The sequence below is a fragment of the Dreissena polymorpha genome, chromosome 8 (assembly GCF_020536995.1).
Source record: "Dreissena polymorpha isolate Duluth1 chromosome 8, UMN_Dpol_1.0, whole genome shotgun sequence".
Lineage (NCBI taxonomy): Eukaryota > Metazoa > Mollusca > Bivalvia > Myida > Dreissenidae > Dreissena > Dreissena polymorpha.
The window spans coordinates 56414180-56434606 of NC_068362.1; the positions used below are offsets into that span (position 1 = coordinate 56414180).

Here is a 20427-nt window from a genome sequence, read left to right on the forward strand (position 1 = left end):
CTTCGTCGTCGTGGTTGAAGATACCTTAAAGATCATGAAAGGTTTCATACTACGGTTTAAATGGTTTGAACACCTGTATCCTTACTTCAAATAATGTTTGCGAAATTCACAAAGGCCTGTAAAAGCCGCCCTGCACGCGCAAGAGAGAAGCGGAGTGCTTTCTCAGGAAATCAAGGATCTAAGGCAGAGGTTGGAGGAATCCGAATCTTGCGAACATGCTTTAAGTATCCAGTTGCAGCAAAGCCGGGCCGATCTTAAATCCACCAATGAGGAATTGAAACGCACACAAGACAGGTATCAGTATCCTTTTTGTAACGCATATAATTAATTGGTACACTGTTTTATTGTTGTTGTTTTTTTATTGTCTTTATTGCATATAATTATATATCAAGGAATTTCAAGTGTCAGTTTACTATAGAAGGTAAGTAGGTTTCCAAATCAAAATTATATATGCAAGTTGATCAAAAAATTTTTTTTAACAATATTCAATTACATTTCGAAACAAAATAAGAACTAGGCATCATGAACTATTTTGAACAAGAGCAACATTATAATGTTAACGGCAGTATGGGAAAACTATTACGTTTCACTTACGTTGGTATATATGGTAAAAAATTAAATACTATCAGTAACTGCAAAATGATACATAAACTTCTTTCACTACTCAATTGAATGGCATCAAACTATTAATTCAATTAATGGTATTTATAAAAGTATAAAGTACAGTTAAAGCTTCCTTCACATATTTCCAAACGTTTACTATTTCAAATTTTTATATTGATGTTAATAAACTGTGGAACTTAATAACAGATGGATTCATTTAATAAAAACGTTATGTAGGTTGAGTTTTGAGAAGTGCTTTTGTAATGTGGTTACTGTTTTGCAATGGGTTTCTAGCCACTAATAAAGGATCACATTGTATAACGAGGTTTATCTCTTGCTGGTGCATATGTTTCATTTTGCGAGTTCATATAAAATACATTGTCGGTACGTATTTTAAATTAATCGATATTATATTTAATGTTATGTTTGAAGTAAATAACAGAGGCTTAAAACTCAATTAAAACGAAACATTACATACACTGGTCGTTCAGTGATCTAAAAAAAAGTTGGAGAAAATTGGACTTAATAATGAAATATAAGGTCGTCAGTTGCAACAAACAAAGCAGAATTTAAAGAAACTTACAGCGATTTAAAAGAAACAAACAAAATGGTTATGTTGTGTTAAAAGTGCCAGTTAATGAACACATATAAGAGCGAATTTGCAAATGTGTATATTATTATTTAATGAAACAAGGAAATTTATATATAGTGTTTGTGACATTTAATAACGACAGCATATGTCATACGTTTCGGTTTGTGTTGAACATAGCTCCAATTATTTCTAAAACTATAATTTATATATTAAAATGGAATATGAAATTTATACCAGATATAACCTGTTTAGTTTACATATACAAAAAAATAGTGTTGTTATGATATGTTTTAGAGTGCACGTAAAATACAGTTTCGATAGTCAACATAGTCTATTGAAATAATAAATACAAATTGAGAAAAAAATCTTCTTATTTGCTTCGCGCATTTTATTGTGTTTGTAGTTTTTTTTTTTTTTGTACGACTTAACTACAAATAATGTACAGTTTTATAATAAAGCACCGAGCACTGATGATCTCAGTCAGCTTGCAGTTTTTACTATTTCTTAATGTTTAATTATTATGATGATGGGTCAAGGACCAAATCTTATCAAAATAAATCTATTTAAAGAATTGCATTAAACAAACTAGATTACCCGAAAGCAAAACTGTATGGTATGTTATATTATTGTTTTGTTATCAGATAATGTTATTTTACAAATACTTCTGAAGATTTAGGGAGAAATCAAAACCTAAGGACGTAGAGTTCAACCCACTACTGCAACAGGCCCATGAACAGGTTAACAGAATAACAAGGGAATTGGAGGACACAAAAACAAGGTACGAAACATTGTGTGTATGATATTCATTGTTTTGTGTATGAACATATTGTATAAAATCATAATATTATATTATTGAATATGGATACATATATATGCTATTATGTACAATCAATACATCGATTAGTTAATCATTGTGTTTGCTGTGCATTATAAAGACTGAATGAAGTCAACCAAAAGGCACACGTGGCGGAAAATAGTTTTTCACGTGAAATCAGTGATCTACGAAACAAGATAAACGATTTCAAAATAATAAATGAGAGATTGACTGGTAAGTTGCTGCAAAAAAAGTGAGGATTTGAGAAAAACAACCAACGATTTGGAACAAGCAAGACAAAGGTACGGTTTTGTTAGCATGTGCATATAAATAAAGAGCGCGAATCATACACTGTGTCCAATTTTATTTGTGACAAATGTCATGTTTATGAATAGTATTATTAGATGTGTTTTATAGAATCCGTTCTAAAGAATGTGTTGGTTTCGTATTGAAGGTTAATTGAAGCTAACCATAGGGATAGCGAGACGGACAAGAGCACTGCAAGAGACACCAGTGATTTGAGAAAATTGTTGGAAAAATCCGAATTAAATGAAAGAGCGTTAAAACAGCAATTGCGTGAAACTCAGGACAATTTGAAGAAAATGGATGAACAGTTTGCAGACATCAAAATGAAGTTGGTATTTATAAGGAAATTCCAAATACAAATGTATTTACGAAACATTTAAGTTTAATTTAATTTGATTGGTTTTGTTACGATATTTTAGAATTACTTATACACATTTTCATATATTTGTTTTTTTATTTACATTTCGCAATTGTAGTCTATTGAAATTATAATTAACAAGTGAATGTTTTATTTGTCGTACAGTCAAAATGAGGAGCTTCATGATATTCGAATTCAGCTAAAGGATAAGAGTCAAGAAGTCAGTGATCTAAGGAAAATTTTGGACATATCCAAGATTAAAGAAGCGACATTTAATAACCAGATGCAGCACGTGCAAGATAGATTACAGAAAACAACAACTGAACTTGAAGACACCAAAATGAGGTTCAATTTGTTGCATTGTTCTACAATAGAAGTCATATCATTTGTTGAACCAAACGTTTTTAAACTTAGTAAACAATTGTTAAACAATCTTATTTAAAGCCACACACCTTGAATTGAATTACATGTTAATCAATACATATAGATGTAATTTGAAAGTGTGCAAAATTTTCATTAAATCTATAGCCTAGTTAGCAAGTAATTTATTATATTTTCAAATTTTCCAACCGAAAGTAGGATTTCAACGTAAACGTCCATTGCGACAAACGCGATTATTTTTAAGTTTTAAAGCGCAACAAAGACGGATTTATACCTTGTTACCACCAGATATATTCTAATTGGCATAGAAAAAAATTAATATATAGCCTAGATAGCAAGTAATTTATTAGTTTTTTTTTTTATTTTAAAACCAAAAGTAGTATTTATATACGTATACGTCCATTTCGACAAACGCGATTATTTTTAAGTTTTAAAGCGTAAAAAGACGGATTTCTACACGGTAACCACCAAATATATTCTAATTGGCATAGATAAAATTAAATCTATAGCTTAGTTAGCTTGTAATTTATTATTTTTCAAACGGTACCGCTTTTAAAACCGAAAGTAGGATTTCTAAACGTATACGTCCATTTCGACAAACGCGATTATTTTTAAGTTTAAAGCGCAAAAAGACGGATTTCTACCTTGTAACCTCAAGATATCTTCTAATTAGCATAGATAAAATATGTTTCTTATTTATACTTAAATTTACTATGCAAAATAAGGTGTGTGACTTTAAACATTAATAGATTAAGTAAGCTCATGAGACAAAAGTTTACAGACAACAATGTTCAAGTGTTTTTGTTTTGTGTAACGCTGTTTTTCAACGGGTTTCTGGAATAAGGTATCGAATGCTTAAGCGATTTTCTCTCCCGCTGATGCATCTGAAATTTCACTTCATGTGTACGTGCAATACATGTCTAAACCTGATTTTTTAATAATCGATATTTCGTTAAATATAATGTTAGCGGTACGTAGCAATGGCTTGAGGAGGGAAAACAAGAGGCACAAATGAGGGAAAAGGGTCGTTTACGTCACATAAATGATCTGAAAATAAAATTAGAGGAAATTGAATTAAATAATAAAACATTTGGTCATCAATTACAACAAACCATGCAGAATTTTAAGAAAACAATCAGAGGTTAAGAAGACACAAACAAATGATCATGATTTGTTAACATTTGTCCATTCAATGAACTAATGTCAGAGAACATTTGATAAAAAATGTGTACATTTGTTTTTAATGAAAAACGTAAATTTATGTATAGTGTTACTGGTGTGTGTTTAACGACAGTACTTATCTAACGTTTCCATTGAAGTTTAAATGAAGCAAGGGTAATTGAGGAAGACAACAGTCATTTACAGGACATCCGCGATCTTAAAAAACTGTTGGAACTAATGAACAATCCCAGGTTAACGAAAGAGCGTTACAACATCAGTTGCGACAAACCCAAGACAATTTGAAGAAAATAACTGAAGAATTAGCCGAAACCAAAATCAAGTATATCTAGTTTTCAATATAGTTCCAAATATTTCTGAAACTATTATTTAAAAAAATGAATTGCCATTTGACAGGTGCCAGATGTAACATGCGTAGTCAACAAAATAGAAGAAAATGTGTTGTGTTATGATTCGTTCGTAATGATGCGTTTAAGAGCGTTTCTTACATTTTTAGAATTGCTTTAAAGCGTACGTTCTTCAATTTAAAATTTAAAAAATGTTTAAAACGTCATTCGAAAAAGTAATACACAGTTTTAAAAACACAGATGATTAATTTCATGTTATACAAAAGGCCTGTATTTTAATTTTATTTTACAACGTACTTACATGTACAAATTATAAACAGCATTATACTAAGCACAGCAAACAGAGGACATCTTTTCAGTCATCATTCAGTTTTAACTATAATTTCTAAATTCTTAATTATAATGTTGATGGTTTTAGGATCAAATCTTATGAAATAATAGTATTCAAAAATTGCAATAAACATATGCAATTACACGAAATTTAACCAAACGGTTTAAATCTAAACTGTATGGCATATAATGTTATTTGTTGCATCATGTTATGTAATTTTACTATAAATTATTGTGATTTAGGGAGACATCAAAAGCAAAGGACAAAGAGTTCGATACACTTCTCCAAAAGTACAAGGAACAGGTCAATACAACAGCAAAGGAATTGAAGGACACACAGAGCAGGTACTGGATATTTGAGTACATTTTATTCATTTTTTTAAATTATTTATTTAAGCTCGATTGCAAAGAAAACCTGAGGCTTATTTGGAACGCTCTCGAGTGAGTCCGTATCCTAGGTGTCTAATGGGGAGATCTGAAAAACGTTCCCACAGTGGGGATCGAACCCGTGACATCCCGATCGCTAAGCGGACACCATATCCACTACGCCACGGCGACCTCATTGTTACATTTCGCGGTGGTAATTTCTTTCATCTCAAAAGAGTATAAATATTTTGTTCTAAATCAAAAAACTACATTATCAAATATTGATGAATACTTATGTTAGTATTTATAATCGAAAGATGAGTTCGTTAAATAACGAGTAAAATATTATGTTTCCGTGAATAAAATAGGCTCAATGAAGTCAACCAAATGGCGCAAATGAAGGAGAAGAGTCTTAAACGGGAAATCAGTGAGCTTCGAAAAAATATAAATGAATTGACATTGAAAAATGAGACGTTGAATGGTGATTTGCAACAAACAAGAGAGAATTTGAGAAAAACAACCTTTGAATTTGAGGAAGAAAGGAAAAGGTATTATTTTGTTAGCATGTGCATATTTATGAACAACTTTTACGACCTCAAACCACAAAATACATCACATTTTATTATAATACAAATCCTATGTTTAAACAAGTATGTTAGGTGTGGTGTAACATTTTTTCTTAAGGGTTTTATTCGTAATAAGGGCTGATTGAAGCTAATCATAGGGCAAGAGAGACTGACAGGTGCAATGACCTAGAAACAATTGATATGAGAAAATTGCTTGATGCATCTAAAATTAATGAAAGAGAGTTACAACAACAGTTACGACAAACTCAAGAAAATCTGAAATAAATGGCTGCGCAATACGCAGAGATCAAAATAAAGTACTTATTTAAAATGTAAATATAGATTTACATGCATTTATGTTGTATTTTCTTTAATTTAATGTATAAAATAATGGGTTTTATTACGATATTTGAGTACGACTTGTTAACATTTTCTTTTTTTTAACTGTCAGTTCGCTATTCAAGTTTTCCGACATAATTTATTGACTAGTGAAATGTTATTTTGTTTTCATTTCTCGTGCAGGCAAAAGGAGGCGATCGATAGAATTCGAATTAAGCTACATGATAAGAGTAAAGACGTCAGTAATCTAAGGACAATGGTGGACATATCCAAGGCTAAAGAAGCGACATTTAATCACCAGATGCAGCACGTGCAAGATGAATTACAGAAAACAACAACTGAACTGGAAGACACCAAAACAAGGTTTAATTTATTGCATTTTTTCTGCAATAAACGTCCTTTCATTTTTTAAGTAAACGTTCTTTAATATTCAATTTGGAAAACTTAATCAAAGAGTTGTTTATAAATATTATCAACGACATTAATAGGTTAAGTAAGTTCATGGGACAACAGTTGACAGACAACAATTCGAATATCACTGACCTCAGCGACAAGAACCGACCAACTAAACTTAGTGAACGTTTCTCAGAGCTGTATGACAACGAATGGACAGATGCCTTCGAAGTTTTGGGATCGATTTACAAAGACGAAAGAAAAACGGTGATTACACTGATCACAATTTTAAAGGTAAAGTTTGCTTGTTGCCATCATTTCTTTGTATTTCTGTTTTTATGTTAGGGTCTCCCTTTATATATTGTAATATTGTGCGGCAATTTGCACGTTTGTGTGTGTATACATATATGTATATTTTGAAATAAGCTAAATGGAACTTGTTCTAGTTTACATTTTACATTGTTTGTTAAGCTTTGATGCATCTGTTGTCATGTTGCTAGGACGCTGACAAGTATTGCAGAGAAGAAGCCGAAAAACAAATGGAACGCCTACGAAAAGCTTTAACATTAAACATGGAAACGGTAAACGTTACTTTATGCATTAGCGTGTATGTATCTAGACTCAGTGTCACATAAACATGTTAACATTTCCGCGATTCAGGCAAAAATCTAAGAATATGAATTCGTAAGTCAAGGGAGTATGTTAAAATCCTTGCGTAGAACTTTAACATTTCGCATTATTATTTATCTGATTATCATACCTTGATATCAATAGTTCATTCGTAAATTACGGCTAATCTAGCTATGTAAATGAAAGCCAAGCAAACATGTTTCACAGCATATTGACAGTAAAGTATAATAAAATCTAGAACATTTAAGAACATGCAACACTTTGTGTTTATTTTGACAAGACTCTTGACGATAATATTAAATTCTTACTATATATGATATCGCGTCAAATCGATATTTTTAGCGGATACGCGTATTTATCTCATTGTACAATGCTTCAACAAATTGCAGTTGTATTTCTTTGATTAACGACATACCATTAAGTAATTAAATTTCAATACAGCAAACAAACCATTCTCTTGTATTGCTGTAGCAATACTTCGATAATAATTTTTTTTTTCAATATGCATATTGTGAGAATTATTCTGTGATAAATGTGAGGTTGTGCTTTCCTTAAAACCGCTTTGAAACCCTCACTTGATTTGGCCTTTACAGCGCGTCAGCCGCGGCTAACATTTTTATGCCAAGTTATTTGTGGTGCATATCTTATATTTTATCATAGCTAACAATCGGTCAGGACTAGTCAACAGTTTGGCAAAAATACTAATTGAAAGAACTGGAAATATATTATAAAAAACTGTTAATAAATTATACAATTAATTAAAAAATTATGTTAATTCAAGTGAAAAAATACTCCGGACTATAAAATTATTTTCAAACAATGGTTAATTAATGAATACTCATCAATTGAAATAGGTGCAATTATGCTGCGTTTTTCACCCTTTTCATCTACAGCTTGGAAAGTACGTCTATGACATGCGAAGCATTCATATTGCAGTGTAAAATACACTTGTACAAGCCCGGGTGATGTAGTTGTATCGAATTCGATCGTACGTATATAGACCCCGGGTTCGAATACCGAACACGTCTCTTCAATTAAAAAAAATATCATGTGAATGTTCTGAACTTTCAGAAGGCATTTCATAAACTTTTTGTTAAAGGATGGATCGGATATTCCCATTTTGATAAACAAACAAATGAAGGATTGCCGCAAGGCTCTAGCGACGGCAGCAGGGCAGCATCTGTTTGAGGTACAGTCTTATGCAGTTCACTGTTGAATTTTATGCTTCATGCTTAATACCATTAATTTGCATTTATCATGTTTCCGTTGGTGTTACGAGAAGTTTAAGAGTGTAAACACATGTGTTTAAATTCTTTTTAAATCGACTTAAAGAACAAGTTAGTCTTTATGAATTGTTAACAAGTAACTATGAACGATTTCTAGGTTTACACTAAGGAGCTATCTCAGAAAAGCCCAACGCGTGACTCAGCTAAGTCCGCCCTGTGCGTGCCAGCGTTTTTGAGAGAGGCATTCATGTTGTGTTGGTTAATGACCATACAAGATCCACCTGTTGTGTTTGACCGCCTTCTACAGCACGGAGCGAAATTCAACACGGAGTTATATCGGTCTTACACCAAGTCAGGACCTCTGGTGGATTTTCCAGTATGGCCAACAATGTTCCTGCACGAGGGCGGACCCGTCTTGTGCAAAGGGGTGGCACAAGGATGCCATAAATAGTGAGACTACAATATAAACACGTGATCTTGTTGGTTTTGCGTAAATGAAGAAATGAGGAAAATAAACACATATGCTTAGCTAAATATTTAAATCTTCATTAATTAAATGCGATAAAATAGCGGTATGTCTTTAGAGTATATATTATTGCCCGGTATAACTGTTGTATGCGGAGAAAGATTGTTAATCTGTCATTCCTGTCCTCTTAATGCATTTTAAAATGTTGATTATCAATATTTCAATGTATACACATATTGCGTATCGGACATAAAAATAACGATCTTTACATACATCTGCAGTAGTTTTCTGAAATACAAGCTATAACAGATAATAGGTACAGCATATGTCTGCCCCTTCTGTTTTGATACAAAATATGGTTGTAACAGTTTTTAATTATGTAGATATCGTATATATATATATATATATATATATATATAAATATATATATATATATATATATATATATATATATATATATATATATATATATAGTGTTATATATATATATATATATATATATATATATATATATATATATATATATATATAGTGTTTGTAGATGCAAATTTGATTCTTTTTTCTTCACATAGTTTGAAATCAATAAATATCTTACAATTTTAAAGATGAAATCAGTGTACTAAATAGATTCCTTCCCATTTTGCAGAACACTTTTTGTAGAAAGTTTCAATGACTTACGTAATTTAACAGTTTAAAATGCTCTTCTTTAGTAAATCGATCTAAAAAAATGTATTGCGTATACAATATTGATTTTACACTAACACACGATACCATTATAGAGTATGTTAATTTGAATGGAAAACAAGTCATAAGCAGTGTATTGGTATTGAATTAAAAATTTATTAAAAAAAAATAATTATGTATCGATTGGAATTCCCGACTTATAACCACTTTAACACATGATTAATACTACATGTGTACATGTAATATCTAAAACAATTATATCTCGATATAAGTTCACTACGATTCTTAAGATGTTAATGTGTATGGAATTGCAAACATATAAAATATAATATATAATACCATTTACTATTCGGTATCAGTAACGTAAATTCAAATATACAATATAATTTATATAGTTAATAGTTTTTGTTTTAGTTTTCTAATGAATAACCACTATTGTGTTTATACGTGGTGTTGTATTTAGTTACTGTTTTGAGTTTATTATATGTGATATTATCATTATTAATGTTAAATAGATTGCATATATAATCGTGATTTTTGTAGGAAACTGGTCATTTGCCTGTTTAAAATGAATATAACAAGAAATCTATTTATGATAATTCTTAGAAAGAGTTTCATCATTCGTTTATAGCTGTAGTGTTTGCACAGTAATTTATCAGTGTACTATTTATGCTAATAATAGCGCCATAGTTATATTACCTTAGTTTCATTAATGGTTTATTATTTGGTTCACTTAGTTTTTATCAATTACAGATCATATACACGTATATTACATGTTATTCTCCAAAACAACGTCTTAGATTTCGGTAGTTGCTATTGAACATACGGTTATGATAAACATAATCCAAATCTCGTCTCCAAACAAACGCTTAGAAAATGCCATGTCAGAAACCACAATCCAGATTCTACAAGCAATACACGCGATTTTTCATGAATTACCATTTCACAATATATGTTTGACAAACAATTATGATACTTGTTATGGTCGGTATGAAAATAACATTAATAAATGTGTAATAAAGTGTATTTTAGTGTTATTGCATTTTTCCAAATTAAATTAACAAAAAACTGAAGCATTTTCGAATTATTCCATTATGTTCATACTATTGATACCGAGAAAAATATATATCTGCTATCTGTGTTGGTTTTAAAGCAGTAGTGTAGTACTAGGTATGAAAACATATGCGTGTCATCACGGCTTACGTGCTATAACAAATAGCATGCCGAATCCAAATAACAAGCGCATTTAAAAATGGTTGAAAATCAGGGAACATGTATGTAGTTTAAACATGCATTGCTATATTTTCCTTATACTTAAACACAACTATATTGTTAAATGTTTTGTATGTGAATCTTTGTAAAACGAACGTGATCTTAAAAAGAATATTCGTTAATTTTAAAAGAAAAGTGTGCTCGTTAATCAGTTAGCATCGATCATTAAAAACTTATAATAATAATGAAAAGTATTATTTATATCGGATACATTAAATCCAAAACACAGTGGTTTGTTTTTTCAAAATGAACATTTCATGCATACATTTAAAGTTGGTGGTATTGTCTAAAAACCTCTATGTATTTTAACCTTTTTAAATGTCATAACTTCAAAAACCATTTAAACTATATAACATTTTATACTTGATACATGTAGATAACTCGAACATTTTTTATAACGATTTGTTCTTGAAACGCATCTCTCGTATTGAATGCTAATGCATTAGAAATAAAAAAAACTCGAATAATTTAATTTTCTACTTTTGATTTTGAAAAATGGCATCCTTAAACGGAATTTCTATCGGTGTAATTTATATTCCTATCATAAGCACGTGGCTTTCGTGTACAATGAGCTGACATTATTTGTGATGTTGTAATTTGAAATATAACCGGAGTTTGAGCCTTTTTGCCTTTTTACAGCTTTATTGCCTTATGTCAGAATCATGGAGCTTGGTAAATGACGGCACCTACTAACCCTAAACACATTGGCAAGAAATATAAATAGGATTTGGGATTAATCGACTTGGTTGTTTTGTCCTTAATGTTTGGTGGGTTTTGATATGCACGGTGTTTATATGATACATTTGTATCGCCTCATTAAACTTTTTATAAGGACAAAATTAGTACATACATTTTATCTTGCATTATTAATGGCGTTAATAAATACTTTGTCATGAGTTTTTTTACATTTTTGTAAACAGTGTAAATAACTGTTACATTTTCAGAGTTATGAGAATGCCTTGAAGACGGTCTTGATGCGAATGTTTGAAGTTAAAACCACTTCCAGTGCCTTAACATTAATAAGCCGGCTGATTTGACAATTCCATGTTTAATGACCATATAGAATATAAAATGAGTTCTTAATATTCGACGAAATGTAAGACTTCATTAATTGTCATTTATTGTTAGTTATACAATTTACTGTTAAAATTAACCTTTATTCAAAGTGACTTATCTATTTGCTCAATGTTCTAGTTTCAAATCTTGCACATGGTAAGCTGATAAAAATCGTCACAGGCGTCATTCGCTAATGTAAAGTTCAATGAGCATACCACTTTGTTTCACATAATTATATATATTATTGCGTTTGGGTGCGTTACAGCTTCGCCTGTTTTAGAATCCCGATTTGTGGCGGAAGTGGACATTCTGGATCTTGTTCTCAGATTGTACGCAAACGGCGTGAAACTGAATGCTCTTACAAAGAACCTGAGTGAAACCGTTGGCCGGCTTGCTTCTCTGACGAGATCATTTAACGACCTAAAAGCCAAAGTCGGTAAGTTATATTTCTCAGACTGGTTAAAAATGGCTTATTTAATGAGCGTAACATTTGAAGTATATCATATTAAATGTTTAATATACAATATGGATTCATTTGCGCACTGCTTGTTAAACAATGTCTTGCAAAATGCAATAGTTATCAAAGTCAATCAATTTTTCTTAAACTATTTGTTTGTCTACTCAGATCACCAACCAGTGGCCTCGAGCGGCAATTTGTTTATAACTATCGGTCCTAATCAGCGCATCATCTTTGACGATGTTCAACTGAACCTTGGAAATGCCTACTTTCAACATCTGGGTGGATTTCTTGCACCGTTGAGCGGCACGTACATGTTTTCCGTCTCAATTTGCTCACATACTGGCCATTACATAGTTCTTAATCTGATAAGAACAACAACAGGATCGGCGGTGTACTTGCGGGGGATAATGCTCTTGATGATTGCTCGTCTGAGACTACCGTCACTCAACTGAACGCTGGCGACCAGGTATACGTTCAACATCATGGGACCGATGGCGATATGATCTTTGTGCATCAAAACTATATTAATAGTTTTACGGGGTCTCTGTTGCAAATATTATAAATGACAATAGATAAGACGCACAGCTGTATGTTGTTATTGTTTGTAGTATCTGCCCTTCATTAATTAATCCATGGCTGTTCAATCGATGCCGTATTATTATAAAACGGTCCTTTCACCACGTTGTCCATCCGGCGAACTACAGTCGAAACTGACCTAACGGCCACCTAAATAACGGTCACCTGCAGACAACGGTCAGTCTGGATTCCCCCCGACGAAAATCACTCTATATTACACTTGAGAATAATGGTCACCTGTCCATAACGGCCAACTGCCACTATATTCAACTCCGAAATTCATGTTTGAACTGTAAACAATGGTTACTCGACTGTCGTTTTCGAGTCGCGAAAATTAAAAACACGGCGCATCATTTGTCTGTCAATTTTGAGGGTAAAGCATCTGATAGCGGTAATTGCCTTCGATAGTTATATGACCGAAAGTCATGTTTGAACGAAAAAAACAACGGGCACGCGTCAGTCGTTTCGAGTCGCAAAAATTAAGAACAAAAACGTAACAGATGAAAATAAGAATGTGTATAAGTAGCAATTATCGGCTGCATGCATAACGACAAAGCATGAGCGCGTGACGAAGTCAATAAATCTTTATAGCTGATAAGGTGTCAAAACAACACTAAGCTGGCAAGTGTTAAGAAGGCGATAAAAGAATTAGCGAACTCTTATTCAGAAAAAATGACCAATGCATTGCAACTTTTATAACAAACTAAATATTTTTAACAAGATTTCATAGTCTGTTTCTTGAATTAGAACGATACGGTTATACCGTACTGTCGGTTTATGGCAGCGAATCCGCTTTTATAATTGTTCGGATATGAAGTCAATGACACGTGACAATCTTTCTTTAAAATACATCCCAATGAATGTAATACGAACTGTCGAATTTACTGAATGAATGTACTATTGGTTTATGACAGCGAATCCGCTTTTTTGACTTGTTCGGTCGTGACGTAAATGGCACGTGACAAGCTTTATTTACCGAATAAACCAGATGCATGAGTAAACAATTATACTAGCGTTGATAAAGTCATTGATTTAGTTTAACAATATAAAATTAAATCAATTTATACGATATTTTTCTATATTTTTCAATGTAAGTTTTGTTCCACACTGTATGCAAACGACTGGGTGGGGTAAAGACGTAGCAATACAACCAACTGACCAACCATCTGAATATTGTGATCCAAAAACAACGGTCACCTGTGGACAACGGCCACTTTGGTCATTTCCCTTGACTGACCGCTGTTCTCAGGTTTGACTGTATATGGTTTTTAATGTTCATATCTTTTCTATTATCGTAAGAAAAAAAAACGATTTTTAAAATGTGCATTTCCTTTAACAATTTTGATTTATTGCGAGCAGTATGTCAAGTATCTTCTATTCTTTCAAATACATACAATTGAAATTTGTTATATCAACGTTAGTATTATAACGGCTTGTATGTGCTGTATCACGATGATTCATTACTTAAATTTCCCTTTCATTAAGTCCAAAATATTTTATTAATATAGGTAATAGATCCACACTTCAACTCGTTATTTGCTATGAAAGTCCAAACGAGAAAACATATTGACCTAACTCTGTTTTCAAGTTTTTCTCTTGAGAATCGCACTCCGATAGAAGACTCATCTCCATCATGAGATCAATAAAATGCGCAGATCTCTTCAAATTGTTTCAAATGTTATCCGAAAAGATGCGATATTGAAAAATACGTGTACAGAACAGAAGACAACATTAATGTTGATCTGATCTTAAGATGCGCTGCTTTTTCTCTTACCAATTATGCGATTGACATAAGCGCCATAGTCGCCCACTAAATAAAAATAAGCTAAATTGTGATAAAGTCGCTTAAATTGACTTACCATAGATGCATTAACCTCGTATAAAGTTGTCTACGGTTAAATTTACTACAACTATTCACAATCACGGACACAATTCATAAAAAAAATTGTTATGAAAAATAAAAATAAAAAACGTGAAGCGTTTATAACTACAGCAAAAGAATACAATAGCTTTTGCCAGAAAATCGCTGGAATTAAGACATTGACAAGAAAAAAAAGATCTTTTCTTTCGCATTGATACCGTTTCGGCAATTTTCTCATATACATACGCTGTTGTCGTCTAAAATGACACTTTCCGCAAAACCGTCTTGACCGGAACCAGATGAAATGTGCATATGGGTTATATTTGTTTGGCTAACTTAAACCAATTCGGATAACATATATCAATTTCAATTTTATACAATAGGATAACCACTTTGGATAACATATCCACCAACTGATATATTTAACCAAAGGATGTCATTTGGATTGGCTAAGATTATCTATATTTATACAATTGGCTACAGTTGAGAAATTGCATTTAACTGTCTTTATTGGTGTGTTTAAAATATGAAAAATCGTACATGTATATATCTGGTAAAAATATAATCTGTGAACTGAACCTGCAGTTTTGTTATTCAGTAAGTCATCCACGGGTTGCATTTAACGCTCAACTGAAGCAGTATTTTCAACAATTTGCAATTTAAGATTTCTCTGTTTCTCAGTGTGGTATTACACAAAGTGTATGTCAGTTTCTAGCTTCATTTTTTATGTGCAGAAAATCTCATTCGAGACAATGCGATTCTTCATTAAGTTATATTAAAATATGATAAATATAAGTGAAATTAAAAGTCTGCAAGTAGTACACATGTCACTGTTCTAATATAATTAGTAAATTATATACGCCTTTTTTAACATTTGAATTTAACATGTTTAACTCTCTTTTTGGCGGGCCTCATTTTCGACGCTTTGAAATATCAAAATGCTATTAATACCTAGCGACGGAAGTAACTGCCTTATTAAAAGTTCCATTGACTTACGCGTTATGTTGTTGTTCAAATCAATAGAAAAACATACCTTTAAGTACATGTAGTGCAGGTCCATTTATTATCTACCTTTTGTAAAAAAACACAAGAATTTGAGAAACGTCCTTTAAAGCTAATTTCATTTCTGTAATTGATTTTCACTTTACAGACGGTTTTGCAATATGTTTTCGTGACCGCTAGATTATATGCACTGTCTAAAGTTTAAATGACAATTAAAGCCGACTTGATAAAAATTTGTTTTCGTATTGTCTACTAGTATTTCGTTTGTATAGAAGTGATATTTTAATACTGTCATTTAATAAATATTTTGGAACTAATGAAGTATTTCATGAATTTAGAAATAGAAAGTCGTCATATCTTGTCACTGTAAATTTCTATTATTTTACAGTGTTTATAAAATTGATACGCTTTACCCAAATTGTCATTTATTTGTTCATAAGAATTATGAGCTTATTTGAAATAAAAGTTTTGTAATCTAGGTTTTGGTTTAACAGTTTACAAATTTTGATTGCATGTGGATTATTAAATATATAAACCTATCATTGTGATTTTAACATTTCAGTTCCAAATGTTTGTCAGAACAGTCTAGTCTCTTGTTTTGTCACGGATATTGGAGAAATTCATTTGTAGGCTTCTTAACCTGATGTTTTTTTAATTTAAAATGTTAATGATCATTCGCATGTCTATGAGTAGGGTGTTTAAGCGTTGTGAAGTTTTGTTTGTCACTGTGTTTAATGTACTTTATTTCATTTTCTTGCATGTTTGTGTTCATGGCCAGGCATAAATATATGGACGATTAAAAAAGTTTAAATGTGTGAACATTGGTTAATTTAAGATGTAAAATCAAGCGTTCAACTGTATCGATTTTCGTTCTTTAAATATCAGTGCAAACGATGTTAATTAAAATTTTGAATATTTTTGCAAAGTACAAATTTGCACATTAATTGATTTGATCATGTTCTAAAAATCATGACCATGTTCCCCGTTATTTAGTAATTTTATTTCAAGATGATTATTTAAATTTAACAGCTCTTTACAGTTCTATATGATGTGTTTTATGTGTTGTTTCTTTGCATATGCTGCAAATAATTGTTTGTCTATGTCTTACATGTTAAGACCAATATTGATGTGTTGTAGGTTTGGGGTAAGTGTAAGGTCTTAATTGTTATGATGCTGTTGGTTATCATGTTTTCTAAACATTTTGAAAAGTTGATGCTGTTCATTTTATTCAAGTTGTATTCTTCTCATATTTAAGAAAAGATATTACAACGATCTATCCGTATTTTCTGTTTGCTATAAGGTTGTAGTGAGAAAAGGTGAATCAAGGTTCAGTTTTCTAATTTTGCAACTTGAACAATATTGTTTGCATTTCCTTTATTTAAGTAACACCTGGTCTGTGTAACTTCAAAATCAATTTATTGTACTGTGTGTGTTTTATTTTACTTAAATATTGAAAAAAAACTGTTTCAATTCAGATGTGTATAATAATTACTTACATTTTAAGAGACGAAGAGGGGAACTTTGTAGTTTAGTTCATATTCATATTTCAACGTGGCCCGTTTTAAAATTAAAATTCAATGACATGATTAATAACAGCCTGCCACATATTATAACATGCGGCGTAAGATGTATTCGTCACTCAAATGGCAACGTTAGTAAATGAACGTTTAAATTATAACATTTCGTCTGGGATAATTTTAATTGACTCAATTAGTGTGGCTAATTACGAAATAAAATTTGCTGTAATAAAAAGTGAACGCGAAAATCTATACACAATGTTAATGCAATGGCAATATCTGGCGATATCGCTCAAGCTATTTTCAACTTGTGTAAAATATGTATGAAAAACGTCGAATAGAAGAAGTTCTAGCAGCAGCAACTCTAACAGAATAAGCAGCAGTTGCATAATAGTAAGTTTTATCGTACGTATGAGCCCAGTACAAACAAATACAATATATTTTATTTTCGTAAGATGTGTATTTTAAACATTGAGAATGCTTTCATTTTTAGCTCTAAACCATTTTGAACTGAACTAAGGGTAAACTGTAATTCAATCGGAAAAGATCTTAGCAACAAGATTCGATATGTTGAAAGTTCGCTTCAGTTCGGTGCTGCTTGTCTCATCAGAGCCATCGGCGATCACCAACTTGCAGTACACCTATTTTGCTCACATTATTTATTATATCACGAACAATATCATGTCCCCCGATCGAAATCGCATAAACCGAAAGCACACAAGTTCCGCATCAAGATTCTGTTAAGCATTCGACATTGCGACAGGAGACATTCCTAAGATTCATTTGTATATCTTTCTAAACATTACTCTAATTTCAAAGCGTCGGTAAGATCAGTTTTAAATTAGCCCTTGATTTGTAAATCGTTAAATAAACCATGATTACAGTAAAAAGTCTTGAATTTTTATATTATTTTTAAGCACAATACAATATATATAATGTTTCTACATATCAAGTGTGTGTTTAAAAAATAATTGTCATACGCTTTAGCACGATGTTTGCACTTAAAACCATACAACATAGAACTATAAAATCTAAATTTGTTAAATGCACATGGCATGTTAGTTTTCTGCATTATCAGGAAGTTTGGATTTCATTTTCATTTAACTCGTTGGATAAGGACATCACGTCTTTTTATAAGGTCAAGAAAATCCGATTTTGGAAAAAAATCGTTACTGTACTCTAAGTGCGACAGAAACCAGAACATTCGAAATAACTGAACAACGCAAAATGTTTAAGGGTTTCGATGTTTCGTGACTTTGATATGTGATGACATATTCCGGTTCACATCTCGAATGTGCTGTAACGCTTGAACTCATGTATAAGACTAAAGTGAACTGAGCAGAGCAACTTTCACGAAAAATCTCGTTTTTGGTACCTTTTGCATTTTTAATTTTCGATACATACACCATCAAAAGATAATCAGCATATGTACACCAAACGTTCCTTTAGGCGGAAAACTAATTCTCGCTCTGTACAAGGAAAACGTGCATTAATTATTTGATATGAATAATTTAAACAAATGTAATGAATATTATTGAACACAAATTTCTGATCTTTTTTTCACTAGTCTGACTACATACTTCTTTAAAAAAATCTGATTTTCATTTTGCTTAATGTTATGGAAACAGTTATGTGTCGTCCCCATTCATCTGAGCACATTATCAAAAACAAGTGAATATAAATTGCAACAAATAGTAATGGTACCATTGCTGCTCGCAAATGCTAATACCATCCAATACTTAATTGTTAAATAAAACATGTATAATGTTCCAAATACCTTTCCCCTTTATCAAAAACGACTATGGCCTCCTCCTCAATTTGAATTATTAAACCCGCCTGTCCTTGGAGCTGGTCATCATTGCAGAAACGCCTTTTTTAATTCAGGGTAGTGTTAAACCAAAGATGTGCTTATCCGACTTAATATATTCTATGCCATTTTTTCAATTCCATAACGATGATAAATTTCAATAAAACAATACAACTTATTAATTGTGTTGTTAAAAAAAAAACTTCCAACGTGCAGCTTATTCAATAATACATTAAAGAGCATATCAAAATATGTTTATAGTTTACACAAAAACAGATCTTTGTTTCCATTCTGTGACCGTGACCTAGTCAACTAATTCTATAAGCCCTATACCGCACTGTTAAGTGTAATTTATTAATTTTGTCTGCTCGAGTCACGATAGCTCAAACATACGACGTGCCATGGCATTATGCCTATCTGTAGGACAAGAAACAGCCCCTACAAATAATATTTGGAAATCACGGCACATTGAAATCCAACATGGCACTAGAGTGTTAAGTTTTGTAACCCATTTACAACGCATCAATGAGAACATTGGGATAGGACGGGAATTAAACGTCATAAAGGTAAAAAACATAAAAGAAAAAAAGAAAAAAGTAAAATACACAGACGTTTTGGTTTAAAATCCGGGTACTAACTTTCAATGTTTTCTCAGTAAAAATGAGAAAATACATTCGCTCGCAACAATATTAATCGTCTTTAGTTGCAGAGGAAAATATTGTAAAGAAAATTAAGTATCCTCTTCAAATTATGTGGGGACCGAAGAATACCTGTATTTCAAAATGCATTTCAAAATGAAAAAATATGCACCATAGATACTTTGTGGTTTTGGATCAGGCTTCTTTGATCAATTAAAGGATATAATAGGACAATTACGCAAACATGGTAAAATGTCATTCAAAACTTATTGTTCAATGAGACAATCGTTCTCTCAAGTACAAAGCCACATTCGCTGACACTCAATGAGTAATAATGAGAATAAAATAAAATATATATTGTCGCTGCCAAAAATTGATCCATTTTTTTTCCTGACGATCATTCTTGTGATTTAGGTTTATGCAGTTATCAGGCACGGCGTTCAACTCAGTAAAGGTCGTATGAAAGTCTAGATCCTTTCTCACCCCCACATCACAGGTGAATGAGCAAGTTGACTACGTGGACCATTCCTACCAGTTGCCGTGTACTAAAGAAAGACGAGAGGAACCTATCATTTTTGTTTCAGATTTTCACGTGGTTGATAAAATCTGAAGACATCGAAACGCAGTTCACATTCAAATGTGATTGGGAAGATACTTT

General features: G+C 31.8%; 1 protein-coding gene across 1 annotated transcript in view; it reads left to right on the top strand.

Moving 5' to 3' along the window:
- The first annotated feature begins 8339 nt into the window (after nt 1–8339).
- The window catches only part of LOC127840548 (uncharacterized), a 20858-nt gene continuing 8770 nt past the window's right edge, over nt 8340–20427 (top strand). The window contains exons 1-3 of the mRNA XM_052368961.1: nt 8340–8393; nt 8588–8806; nt 12089–12208. Coding sequence (XP_052224921.1) covers nt 8340–8393; nt 8588–8806; nt 12089–12208 — 393 coding nt within the window. The remainder of the gene's footprint in view (nt 8394–8587; nt 8807–12088; nt 12209–20427) is intronic.